Source organism: Gastrolobium bilobum, unplaced genomic scaffold (genome assembly GCF_033153095.1).
Source record: "Gastrolobium bilobum isolate Gb01-03AN ecotype WA unplaced genomic scaffold, APGP_CSIRO_Gbil_v1 utg2933, whole genome shotgun sequence".
Taxonomy (NCBI): domain Eukaryota; kingdom Viridiplantae; phylum Streptophyta; class Magnoliopsida; order Fabales; family Fabaceae; genus Gastrolobium; species Gastrolobium bilobum.
The window spans coordinates 16,483-30,310 of NW_026898380.1; the positions used below are offsets into that span (position 1 = coordinate 16,483).

Consider the following 13,828-nt stretch of genomic DNA (forward strand, 5'->3'; position numbering starts at 1 on the left):
TCGGATTCTCCTCTGTTCAAGAAAATCATTTTGATTAGAGATACTATCTTGGAGCATGAGCACCACAAGGATGGGGCGGTGCAAGTCTTAGGTTCCTGGACTTATAATAATATTCTTGTTGCCAGCAAAGCCTACATGTATTTCAGACATCCTAATCTGATTGTTTATTGGCATAAGGTTGTTTGGAACACAACTTTACCCCCTAAAGTTGCTTTCATATTCTGGTTGGCCATGAAGGGCAAGCTCCTTCCATTAGATAGAGCTCATTTCTTGGATATGGACTCGATTTGCCCCCTTTGCCGCACGGTTGATGAATCCCATGCGCACTTGTTCTTTCTTTGCCCTACATCCATCCGTGTTTGGAAGGAGGTGCGTGACTGGTCTCCTATTACGCGCAACTTTATTTCTCTTCAGGGGAGTGTGAACCATCTACTTCGTGCGAAAGCACTTTCCGGCACTTTGGGGAAGACTCGTTGCCTTGGGATAGCAATGACAGTTTATTGTATCTGGTTGGCCAGAAATATGCTACTTTTTGATCACGTTCCCTTTTTGGTTGATGATGTTACTAACAAGATTAAATTTCTTGTTTATAGGCACGCTCACCTTACTCATTTGTATTAGGCACATGCTCCTAGTGGACTAGCTTTGGCTCTTGCACTGAGTGCATATGTCTTATTTTGATTTTGCGGGGTATGCCCCGTCTATTTTGTATATCTCTTTGGGTTAATATATATTTACATTTTTCCCAAAATAAAAAAAAAAGAGCTCTCAGTTAACCACCCATAGAATCAAGAAAGAGCTTTCAGTCAAAAAAGTTCTCTCTCTAGGGCTTTCTCTCTCTGAAACTCGAAGGACATACTCGAAAGACATATTCACATCTCCTAGGTTCTTGCTTAAAATTGATTTGTACAAAGCATATGACTCAGTGTCTTGGGACTTTATGGGCTGGATGCTTAATGCAGTAGGCTTCCCCACTCAGTTCTGTAAGTGGATCATGGAATGTGTCACAACCACATCCTTTAGTGTGGTAGTTAACAGCTCCATACATGGTCATTTTAAAGGCAATCGTGGGTTAAGGCAAGGGGATCCACTCTCACCCTACCTCTTTGTCCTTTGTTTGGAGTATTTATCCAAAGACCTCAAGAGCTTAGAAGACAATGCTGCATTCAGTTTTCACCCATCTTGTGCAGCTATACAAATTACTCATCTTGCCTTTGCAGATGACATTATGCTATTCTCTAGGGGAGATCAGCTATCTGTATCTACCATTTTTTAGAAACTTCAAAGTTTTTGTGCAGTATCTGGGCTCACAGTTAGCAATGACAAATCTGCCATATATGCAGCAGGTATAGACTCTAATGTACTCAATGAGTTGTTTGAGCTCACTGGGTTTATTGCTAGAGTTTTCCCATTTCACTACCTGGGAGTCCCTCTTTTATCATCAAGGTTAAACGTTTGTCACTATGCCCCTCTGTTATCCCAAATTGCTGGGCTTATTCAGGGAAGGAACCGCAAGACACTGTCGTATGCAGGCAGGTTGGAGTTTATTCGTGCAGTTATCCAAGGAACTGTCAATTTCTGGATGAGTATTTTTCCCCTGCCTTGCTCTGTTCTTGACAGAATCAATGCCTACTGCAGGAATTTTTTGTGGGGCAAATCAGATGTGGGGAGGAAAACCATTAGTTGCTTGGAAGGATGTTTGCACCCCCAAGAAAGAGGGTGGCCTTGGTTTATTCTGCCTTAAAGAATGGAACCAAGCACTCATTTCTCACATCCTTTGAGACATTCATGCCAAAAAGGACTCTCTTTGGGTCATGTGTGTGCACCATTTTTATTTCAAAGGTGGAACTATATGGGACTTCCAAAGCAATGGTTCAAACTCCATACTGCTCAAGAGACTAGCTACAATCCGGGACTTGATCATACTCAGAGAGGGGTCTGTTGAAACAGCAACTCAAAGATTGAATGCATGGATTCAAAATGAGCATCTTATAGCAAGCAATGCATATGATTACTTCCGAACTAGTAAGCCAAAGGTTCATTGGTTTTCTATAATTTGGAATGCAGCCATTCCCCCTAAATATTCCTTTATCCTTTGGCTTACAACTAAAAACATATTACTTACTTTAGACAAGGCTGAGTTCCTTAATAGAGGTGTCATCTGTCCTCTATGCAATGCTGATGCAGAGAACCATGATCACCATTTCTTCTCCTGCACCACCTCAAAACGAATCTGGGCTTCTAAAAGGGACTGGATGTCGTTCACCAGACGCACCATCTCTTTGCAAGGGACCATCAATAGGCTCACTCATGGGAGAGCTTCATCCAGCCTTTTGGGAAAGCTTCGCTGCTTGGCACTAGCCACCACGGTGTACAACATATGGACAGCCAAAAATTTTGAAGCTTTTTGAGAATTTCCCACTTTTTATAAATGATGTAATTAACAAGATCATGTTTCTTGTTTTTAGGCACTCACACTTGATACATTTGTATTAGTCACATGCATCTGGTGCATCTGTTTAAGCCACTTGCAATTGTTGCATCTGTTTTAGCCACTTGCACTCGGTGCTTCAGATTTGTACATCTGTTTTAGCTTTGATCTTGTAGCGGGGTATGCCCCGTCTATTTTGTATATCATTTTGGGTTAATACATATTTACATTTTTCCCAAAAAAAAGAAAGAGCTTTCAGTCAGTTAGTCAGTCGAACCTCTCTCTAGAAACTTCTCTCTAGGAATTCTCTCTGTGAAAAAGAAGAACATCTGCCTCCTTGGGTGATACCCAGTGGCTTTCAGCCACCGTGGGAGTATGCTCTTTTTGCGTTACACTTGATAAAGCCTAGCTGAGTGACCCACTGATCTTCCTCTTTCTTGTGCATCATTTTCTGAGATTCTCTAAAGACTGTCACTATTCACTTTAGCTTTTTCACGATTTTTGATACTGATTTGTACTGATCTGTTTTGGTGGCCTGTAACCTTTGTGCAAACAGCAAAGATTATTTTCTCCTTGATTATAGCTGGCTCCCAACGTGCTTCTCTGCAGATTCATTGAAGAGAGTTACTGTTCACTGGAGCTTTTTTCACGTTTTTGCAGCTGAGTTACTCTAATCTATTTTGCTGGGGCTGTTTCCTTGTGCGAACAGCAGTGAACATATTCTCCTTTTCAATTTCAGGTTCCCCTTACAACATGTGGGTCTCATCTTTTCTCTTTGATTTTCGTTTTCCCCATGTCCATGTAGCTCTGTATTCTGTCTTTGTTGCTGCTCATGGGTAAATCAAAGACTAAGAAGACTCCCAAGGTTCATAGAGCCAACCCCTCTTCTGCTAGAGTGGTGGCTAAAATTGATGGGGTACAAGAGACGCCCACTAGTGCCTCAGAAACTGTGGCTTCTACTGCACACCAAGTGTTTGACAAAACACCTCAAAGGAGTCTGAATGTAGTAATCATCTCACCTGCACTACAGGTACTTGGGAAAATGCCTAAGGAAGCATTGATTGTTGAAAAATCCCATAGTGGCTCACGTACCTTAGGGGAGGAGGATTCAGTTTCTGTACAAGAAAACTCATCCTCCATTGGTGATGACACATCACAACCTACTGATAACACAAGCTCTCAAGAGAAGAACGACAATGCCACTGGAACTGCCTCTGGTACCCCTTGGGTCAACCTTTACAAAGACAATAGGCAGCCATCCAAAGGTTTCCCACTGCAATTTATACTAGGACCTGCATAGGATGAAATCTTGCTTGAAATGCAAGATATCAACACCCTTGAAGAGACTTGGGGATAGAATTTGATTGGCTATGTTGCTGGCAGATTTCCTAAAAAAAAGCTCTCATTGAAGCGTGTGAGAAATGGAATGTTCCATTCTCTTACACTGTGCATGAATGTGGATGGCTAGTGTTCAAATTCAAAGATGAAGATGCCATGAACAAGGTGTTGGCAGAGGGGCTATACTTCATCTTTCAGCGTCATTATTATTAAAAATCATGCCACCTTTCTTTGACTTTGGCAATGAAGAACTTAGCTGAATTCTAGTTTGGGTGAAGCTTAGAAATCTTCCTTTGGAGCTGTGGAACTCTCAAGCTTTGGGCAAGATATTATCTAGAGTTGGTAAGCCACTTCGAACTGACCAACTAACAGCCACTATGGGTTCTATCTCTTTTGCTAGAGCTCTTGTTGAAATTGATGCAGCGAATGAACTCATACATGAAGTTCGATTTAAACTTCCAAATGGTCTTTCATGCATACAGAAAATTGAATATGAAAACATGTCAGCTTTTTGTAGTAATTGCAAAATGATGGGTCATGGTATTGAAAAATGCAAAGAAGTGGGAGGGGGGAAAAACCCCAAACAGAAGCAAGTGTTCAAGACACTTCTGTTACTGCCACCGTTCAGCAAGTGATTCATTCTTCAGATGCCAATACAACAGCGGAGATCGAAGCAACAACAACTGAATCTATTCGTAGTCCAATTCAGGCCAACACATCTACGGCAACTGCATCGGTCCAAAATGTAACAGCAACTGAAAAACAGCATTTGTTATCCACATCAGTTGATCCTAAAGATGCATCCAAACATCCTGCAATAGATGATGAAGGCGTTGTAACTCACAAATCTAAAACTAGGAACAAGACTCACAAAGCTCATGCAATGACCAATAAAGGGAAGCACCACAAAGAGGTTCAGATTGAACCCCAGAGATGAGGGCTAAACTGAAAAATAAAAAACGTGCTGGGGAGTCCTCTTCCCGTCATCCCAAATGATTATATCTTCCTGGAACATCAGAGGCTTTCACTTGCCTCTGAAGCATCTAGGGATGCAGCACTTCCTTAATAGCAAAGGAGTGGATGTCATGAAAATACTAGAAACAAAGCTTAATGTCACAGTTCTGTCTGAGATTATGCAGAGAAAATTCATGGATTGGGAATACATCCATAATTTTGATCATTATGATGTAGGCCGCATCTTACTTATGTGGAAATCTGATAGGGTCCAGCTCACTATTTTGGAAGCTAATTCTCAAATCATGCATTGTGCCATCAATTGCAGAGTTACAGCTAAACAATTCCAGGTTTCTTTCATTTATGGCCTTCATTCTGTAATTGCAAGAAGACCACTTTGGGATTGTCTTATGCATATTGGCTCATCCATTGATGTTCCTTGGCTTCTGATGGGGGACTTTAATAGTGTGCTTCCCTCCAAGATAGAATCAACGGAAATCTCATCTCTGCCTACGAAATGGAAGATTTTTCTAATTGTTGTTCAGCTTTGGCACTTGAAGGTCTGAACAGCCATGGTTCAACTTTTTCTTGGACTAATGGGAGAGTTTGGAGTAAACATGATTGAGCTATTTGTAACCAACAATGGTTTGATCAGTTCCAACATTCATCTGCTACTATTTCCTGCATTGAGTCAATTTTCGATCATGCATCTATTTTAGTGAACTCCGAGATGGCTGTTGTGAGAGGTAACACCCCTTTTAAATTCAGTAATGCTATTGTTGATCATGATTATTTTGCAGTAATTGTTTCTGAGCGATGGGGATGCCCTCAATTTGGCTGCAAAATTTATTCTATTTGTGAAAAGCTTAAATCTTTGAAGGTCCCACTGAAAAATCTTTATAAGTAAGAGTTTAGCAATATTTCCACCCGTGTTGAGCAAGTTGAAGCTAATTACAATAGTCAGCTCCTCATCCTTCAGCATAATCTACATGATGCCATCCAATTGGGTCAAGTGAATCTCGCAGAAGCATCACCATCCAGCTGAGAAAAGCATAGACAAGAACTTTGGCTTAACTTGTCAAAAATAGATACCTTTTGCAAGCTGACAAGTGCTCCAGATTTTTTCACTCATTGATCAAGAGGAATAGAAATAGAAGATACATTGCTGCCATCCAGAAATCAAATGGCCAATTTACCACATCTCAGACTGAAATTGGCATTGAGTTCGTTGAACATTTCAAAAATATTCTAGGCTCTTTTGGACAGTCTGACCCACCCTCAATGTCTGTTTGTGATGCTGGTCCAAAAGTGGATCCTTCATTCTTTGAATCTCTATTGGGCCCAGTTTCTAAACAAGATGTTTGGAACATTATAGCTCAGATGGACAGTAACAAATCCCCTGGTCCAGATGGGTTCAATGTTTTTTTTTTCAAAAAAACTTGAAATATTACAGGGGATGACATATATGAAGCTGTGAACGAATTCTTTCTAACAGGCAAGCTTCTCAAGCAAGTCAATCATGCTCTTTTGGCTCTCATCCCCAAATGTGATAGTGCCTCCAAAGTGAGTCAATTCGGACCAATTTCCTGCTGCAATGTTCTATATAAAATTATTGCTAAGCTCTTAGCCAACATAATTTCCCCTGTTCTTGAAGACATTGTCAATGAAGCTCAGTCTGCTTTCATAAAGAAAAGGAATATGATCAATAACATCTTCCTTGTGCAAGAGTTTCTTCGTAAATATGCTCGCAAGAGAACATCACCTAGATGCTTGCTTAAAATTGATCTACACAAAGCATATGTCTTAGTGTTTTGGGACTTTCTGGGCTGGATGCTTAACATAGTGGGCTTACCTACGCAGTTCTGTAAGTGGATCATGTAGTATGTCACAACCACATCCTCATGTGCGATAGTTAATGGCTCCATACATGGTCATTTTAAGGGCCACCGTGGGTTGCGACAAGGGGATCCACTCTCACCCTACCTCTTTGTCCTTTGTTTGGAGTTTTTATCCAGGGATCTCAAGAGCTTACAAGACAATGTTGCATTCAACTTTCACCCCTCTTATGCAGCTGTACAAATGACTCATCTTGCCTTTGCAGATGACATTATGCTCTTCTCTAGGGGAGACATGCCATCTGTCTCTACCATTTTTGAGAAATTCCATATTTTTTGTGCAGTATCTAGGCTTACAATAAGTACTGACAAATCAGCCATATATGCAGCAGGTATAGACTCTAATGTACTCAATGAGTTGTTTGAGCTCACTGGTTTTACTGTTGGAGTCTTTCCATTCCGCTACCTTGGAGTTCCTCTTTTATCTTTAAGGTTAAACGTTTGTCACTATGCCCCTCTGTTATCCCAAATTGCTGGGCTTATTCAGGGATGGAACCGCAAGACACTATCGTATGCAGGCAGGCTGGAGCTTATTCGTGCAGTCATCCAAGGAACTGTCAATTTCTGGATATGTATTTTCCCCCTGCCTTGCTCCGTTCTTGACAGAATCAATGCCTACTGCAGGAATTTTTTGTGGGGAAAATCAAATGTGGGGAGGAAAAAACCATTAGTTGCGTGGAAGGATGTCTGCACCCCTAAGAAAGAGGGTGGCCTTTGCTTATTCTGCCTTAAAGAGTGGAACCAAGCACTCCTTTCTCGCATCCTTTGGGACCTTCATGCCAAAAAAGACTCTCTTTGGGTCAGGTGGGTGCACCATTTTTATTTCAATGGTGGAACTATATGGGACTTCCAAAGCAATGGTTCAAACTCTATACTGCTCAAGAGACTAGCTACAATTCGGGACTTGATCATACTCAGAGAGGGGTCTGTTGAAACAGTAACTCAAAGATTGAATGCATGGATTCAAAATGAGCATCTTATAGCAAGCAATGCATATGATTACTTCCGAACTAGTAAGCCAAAGGTTCATTGGTTTTCTATGGTTTGGAATGCAGCCATTCCTTCTAAATACTCTTTTATCCTTTGGCTTGCAACTAAAAACAGATTGCTTACTTTAGACAATGCTGAGTTCCTTAATAGAGGTGTCATCTGTCCTCTTTGCAATGCTGATGCAGAGAACCATGATCACCTTTTCTTCTCGTGCACCACCTCAAAATGAATCTGGGCTGCTATAAGGGAATGGATGCCATTCACCAGACGCACCATCTCTTTGCAAGGGACTATCAATAGGCTAACTCATGGGAAAGCTTCATCCAGCCTTTTGGGAAAGCTTCGCTGCTTGGCACTAGCCACCACGGTGTACAGCATATGGACAGCCAGAAATTTGAAGCTTTTTGAGAATTCCCCACTTTTTGTAAATGATGTAATTAACAAGATCATGTTTCTTGTTTTTAGGCACTCACACTTGGTACATTTGTATTAGTCACATGCATCTGGTGCATCTGTTTTAGCCACTTGCACTTAGTGCTTCAGATTTGTACATCTGTTTTAGCTTTGATCTTGTAGCGAGGTATGCCCCGTCTATTTTGTATATTGTAAAGAACCTTGGGATACACCACCCCAAAAGTTAGCTCAAAGGGTGGGGTTGCAACTAATGTGGAGTTTATAAGGCCTTGGGCACTCTCACCCTTTGAGCTAGCTTTTGGGGTGGGGTGGAGTACCCCAAGGTTCTTTACATGGTATCAGAGCCTCGCCGCCCCCACTTTCTCTCCGGTGGAATTTCTTAGCACAGGTAGGCTGGGCCTGTTGCATTGTCCACTCTTCAAGCCCAATGGGCTCTTGTGGGAGGGGGCGTGTTGAGATATATAGTCCCACATTGGTTGTATGTGCAACTAATGTGGAGTTTATAAGGTCTTGGGCGCTCCCACCCTTTGAGCTAGCTTTTGGGGTGGTGTATCCCAAGGTTCTTTACATGGTATCAGAGCCTCGTGTCCCGGGTTCGATCCTCACCGCCCCCACTTTCTCTTGTGGAATTTTCTTAGCACAGGTAGGTGGACCTGTGCATTATCCACCCTTCAAGGCCATTGGGCTCTCGTGTGAGGGGGCGTGTTAGATAATAATATAAATCATTAAAGAGGTCCTCACCCAACAACTTAAACTTTTGGGTTGAATTGGTTCTTTACATATATCATTTTGGGTTAATACATATTTACATTTTTCCCAAAAAAAATAAAATAATAAGGCTTATATCAACGTTCGATTCCAAAAAAAATTGACTATGAATGAGAGTAAATTCGGAATTTGGCAAGCTCTCTCTCTCTCAGCAAGATCAATAACATACTGACTTGTTCTAGTAACTACGTTTTTTTATTTTGACAGTTGATGATTATTTGCATGCGTACAGAGTCAAGTTATGTGACGTTGCATGAAATGAAGGCCTACTTGCCAATGTTTTATATCTGACAATGCTGGCATGCTGGTCAATGGATGATGCCAATGAAACCAAAGGAAGATTATCAAAATCCTGAGGAACTCAATCTCTAATATGTCAAAGGCAGAACATAAAAGGCCCCCATCAAGCGAAGCTTCCAAGGATTGGCATCTCTGGTTAATTAGCTCCAGTTTTGATCCTCATTTATCCAAAGCAGAAGCAATACCACTTGATTTTTCTAAGTTAGTTTTCAAGCACTTCCTGGAGGCTTCAAAATTTTCTATATTGCTGAGTGCTAATCTAAAAAATGTTTCACTAAAGCTATTATTGCAAGTAGGACTTTTTTAGATTGCCTTGAGAGACTACACATCAAGTTCGTTCAAAGTAAAAAGATTACCTCTCTTTAAATTGCATTGTCCATTTACTTCCTTTCACCAAACTCAACAAACAAAGTAAAACAAAGACAACCCTTCAAACCAAACTTCACTTGCAAAGCAAACATCACAGAGACCACCTTTGACCTTCTAGTCGTGCTTCTGTTATAAAAAAGTGGAAGAAAAGAACATATAGTAATAGAAAATAGAGATATGAATTATTAATATAAAATATTCTAATATGATTGATTTCATTGAATAGACTAGATGAGTCATACCGGGACATTGGGTTAAGCAAACATATTTTAGTTCCTCAGCATCCCAAATTGATGATGCATACATAAAAATACATACACTTGAGACTAAAAACCAGATAGAAGCGAAATGCATACATTCCTGATCAAATATACAAGCAAGAAATCTTTTAAAAAAACTAGCGTTTTCTACTATTTGTTGTCCGTGAATTAGTACTAGCAGTAGCATGTGATAATTGGTGGGTAACATCTCTCATAGTGGGTCTCTTGTGTGGATCCTTCTCAGCACATCTCAAAGCCACCATAAGCACTTGTGTAACTTTTTCCATTATATGGGTATCTAGAAATTCCTCAGCAAGGTTTGAATCAACAATTTGGTAGATATCACCCGTTTCCCCCCACACAGATCTAACCCAACCAACTACATCAGTGCCCTCCATAAATGAGGGGTCTAGTGGCTTCTTTCTAGTTATCAGCTCAAGCAAAACTACACCGTAACTGTACACATCAGACTCCCTACCACTTCTTGTTGCATAAGCATTCTCTGTCACAAGCCAATGTAATCTATATGAGAATTTTGTAAAGGAAATAAATATCCAATCAAAACAGTAAAATGTACAACAAGTGTTACCTGGTGCAATGTAACCAATTGTACCCGGCACAGATATGGAAGGATTTGAAGTAGAAGACTGATCCAAAAGTTTGGCAATACCAAAGTCAGCAATGTGAGGCTCCATATCAGAGTCAAGAAGTATATTGTTTGGTTTGATGTCTCGGTGGACTATGGGAGGATCACAGTCATAATGCAGATAAGACAATCCATGAGCAATTCCAACAGCTATCTTATACCGGACATTCCACTCTAAGGATGATGGTGGATTCTTTTCATGCAAAACATCATGAAGGCTTCCATTTGGCATGTAGCTGTACAAAATCAGACCATAATCTTTTCTCAACCAAAAGTCTTCCAATTTGACCAGATTTCTATGCCTAATTTGTCCAAGGGTTTGAATTTCTCTGACCATGCTCAAGTTCTTACCTTTGCTAGCAGCAAATCCAAGCTTCTTTACAGCAAAAGCTTTGTCTGGACCTATCAGTGCTTTATAAACAACTCCATGTGCTCCTCTGCCAATGATAAACTGATCATTTAGGTTTGCTGTAGCCTCCATGACTTTGTTAAGAAGGGATGAAGGACCCTCGTTAGCAGAGATTTGGGCTTCCTGCTTAAATTTTTTGCCAAAAACAAAAACATAAACTAATCCCAGCAACAGCAAAACAACAAATATTGAGGATCCCAGTGCTATAATCACAATTTCAACCTTACTCAGGCGCCTCCGATTAGTTGATTCGTTATCACACGGTTTCAGATAGCTGCTTTGAGGGCAAACCGCATCTGATGGTGAACAACTGATACACAGGCCAGGATTACCCAAAAATGATGACAAGGGAGAATCAAGCAACTTCATTAGCATCTGTGGTACAGGACCATGAAAAGAATTGTATGAAATATTGACTTCAACTAATGAAGGGAGTTCATCAAGAACTTGTATGCTTCCTGTCAAATTGTTCTGAGATAGATCCAGTGTTTGCAATTTTTTCAGGTTTGCAATCTCTACAGGAAGGTCACCTATCAGCCCATTGGAACTTAGATTCAACCCATAGATCAAATTCTGCAATGCTCCAACTGATCCAGGAATTCTGCCTCCAAACATATTTCCACCAAGTTGTAATTCAGAAAGCTTTTTAAACTCCAACAAGAAAGAAGGGATGCCCCCACTAAAATGATTCTCACTTAAAATTAATGTGTTTAGCACTGTCCAGCTCCGCAGACTTGATGGCAGTGAACCATTTAGGAAATTAAATCCCACAACAAACTTGTCCATTTTGGTACAGTTTGACAGCTGAGATGGCAAAGGACCTTCTAAGTTGTTGTGAGCAAGATTCAAAGTCCGAAGATTCACAAGGTTTCCTAGCTCCGAGGGTATAAACCCTGTAAATTTGTTATTGGACAAAATTAAGTCAGTGAGATTTCTGCAGTTTCCCAAACTTGAGGGAATTGCTCCATTGATTTTGTTGTTGCTGATATCCATGAAAGTGAGATTCGGATTGCTGTCAAAATCAGGAAGAGGTCCAGTAAGAGTATTTTGTTTAAGAATCACCCTTCTAAGAGTTGTACAGCTTCCAACATCAGGAGGTATGCTACCTTGAAGTTGATTGATGCCCATATTCAGTATGCTTAACTTGTTGCCAAAACAAAGATTTGTGGGGATGTTACCAGTGAACTTATTATTTGTAAAGTCCAACTGTACTAAACTGCTATTAATCCCCAAGCTTTGAGGTATTACTCCAGAGAACTGGTTGTTAAACAATGAGATATTTTTCAGTTGTTTGAGCTCTGTCATCTCCAGAGGCAATTCTCCAAATAGGCTATTATTATATACAAGGAGATGCTCGAGACCTTGAATCTTCCAGATGCTGAGTGGAATTTCACCTGTCAATTGATTTGAAAACAATTCAAGGTCCTGTAGTTCACTCAGTTTTCCCAGTTCACTTGGAATCTTTCCCTCGAGTCGATTGGAATACAAGTGTAACTCATTCAAAGACTTGCAGTTACCAAGTTCTGGAGGAATTTTTCCTGATAAATGGTTCTCAGGAAGGTATAGAATAGAAAGCTCGGTGAGTAGACCAAAGGAGGATGGAATACTTCCAACTAAGTTAGAGTTCACAGCAGCAACTTGTGATAAACCACTACAATTCCCCAAGCCTGAAGGAATGCCTCCACTAAACACATTGTATGAGAGATCCAAAAATTGTAAATTTTTACAACCGCCAGAACCCAATGGAATGGTACCCCTAAGACTATTGCGGCTGACATCAAAATAAACAAGATCTTTAAGATTGTTTAGACTCTCAGGAAGGATACCCTGCAACTGATTTCCATCAAAAAACAACTCTTGTAATTTACTGCAGTTCCCAATGGATGAGGGAATTGTCCCAGACAAAAGGTTACTCTGAAGATACAACTGCAAGAGCCCAGTCATGTTCACAATACTTGTGGGGATGGAACCACTTAGACTGTTATAAGACAGATCAGCAAATTGTAGTTGAGGGATTTGAGTGAAGGAATCTGGAATTTCACCAGTGAGTAGATTACCACCGAGGCTGATAAACTTGAGTTTGTGCAAGTTATTCAAGGTTACAGGTATTTGGCCACTGAGGCTATTATTAGTAAGATCCAAGTACTCCAGGCGACTAAAATTTCCAATTTCAGGTCCTAATTGACCAGCAACCTCATAACCAGTGAGGTTAAGGTAAACCACATGGTGGGCATGATGGTCACATTGAACTCCAACCCATGAGCATGGAGTTGAATCAGATGCAACCCAGGTGGAGTTAATGGAAGGAGGCACGAATGTCCAGTGCTTCAAGAGTGACAAGAGAGTCACCCCATCAGAGGTGAGTGCAGAAACAGCATGCAAGAACCAACAGAAGAAAAGAAGCCACCAGACAAGTCTCATGGAGAGAAGCAGTGTTTGTTAGAGAGAGAGATAGACACAAACAAAAAGGCCTTACCTTTGTTGCAGACTTGATTACAAGAATGAAGAACAAGCTCACTGCAATGGAAAAGATGGTGTTTTGGACTCTGAACATGAGTTGAATCTGCGCAGAAACTAGAACGAAACGAGTGTATAATTAATAAGACAACAACCACCACCTCAATGCAAGTACGCAACACTGTCTGTTCCATTTGTCATTATTAAATGTTACTTTATTGGAACTATTAAATATATAAAATTATTAATGTAAGTTTACCTAATAGTTTAAGTTTTTGGATTAAATTAGTTTTTTATATGGTACTAGAGCTTCGTGTCCCGAGTACAGGTAGGTGGGCCTGTGCATTATCTACCCTTCAAACCCAGTGAGCTCTCGTGTGAGGGAGCGTGTTGAGATATATAAAACTATTAATATAACCTTACTCAATAACTTAAGCTTTTGGATTAAATTGGTTCTTTACGTTAAGCCGTCGTTAGTTGACGTTTTCACATTCACATTGCCTCTGTTTCCGAGTCAAGCCTCTTTGCTTTTGTCTTACTTTAAACCGTTAAAATTCCACATCTGAACCCCATTTATGATTTAACTATAAACATATT

General features: G+C 40.4%; 1 protein-coding gene across 1 annotated transcript; it reads right to left on the reverse strand.

Annotated features, from left to right (window-relative positions):
- Nucleotides 1-9,797: 9,797 nt before the first annotated feature.
- Nucleotides 9,798-13,195, reverse strand: LOC133315504 (receptor-like protein kinase). The gene is made up of 2 exons (XM_061517140.1): nucleotides 10,309-13,195; nucleotides 9,798-10,221 (listed from the first exon to the last, which is right to left on the reverse strand). Exons 1-2 carry the CDS (start codon nucleotides 13,193-13,195, stop codon nucleotides 9,857-9,859), a joined length of 3,252 nt encoding a protein of 1,083 aa, XP_061373124.1. The 3' UTR covers nucleotides 9,798-9,856.
- Between the last annotated feature and the right edge of the window lie 633 nt (nucleotides 13,196-13,828).

Bases quoted from the DNA above. Each gene is read 5' to 3' on its own strand.
- LOC133315504 (XM_061517140.1), bottom strand. From the start codon at position 13,195: ATGAGACTTGTCTGGTGGCTTCTTTTCTTCTGTTGGTTCTTGCATGCT. The intron at 10,222-10,308 runs GTAACACTTGTT...GGCTTGTGACAG, and splicing joins AATTGGTTACATTGCACCAG to AGAATGCTTATGCAACAAGA.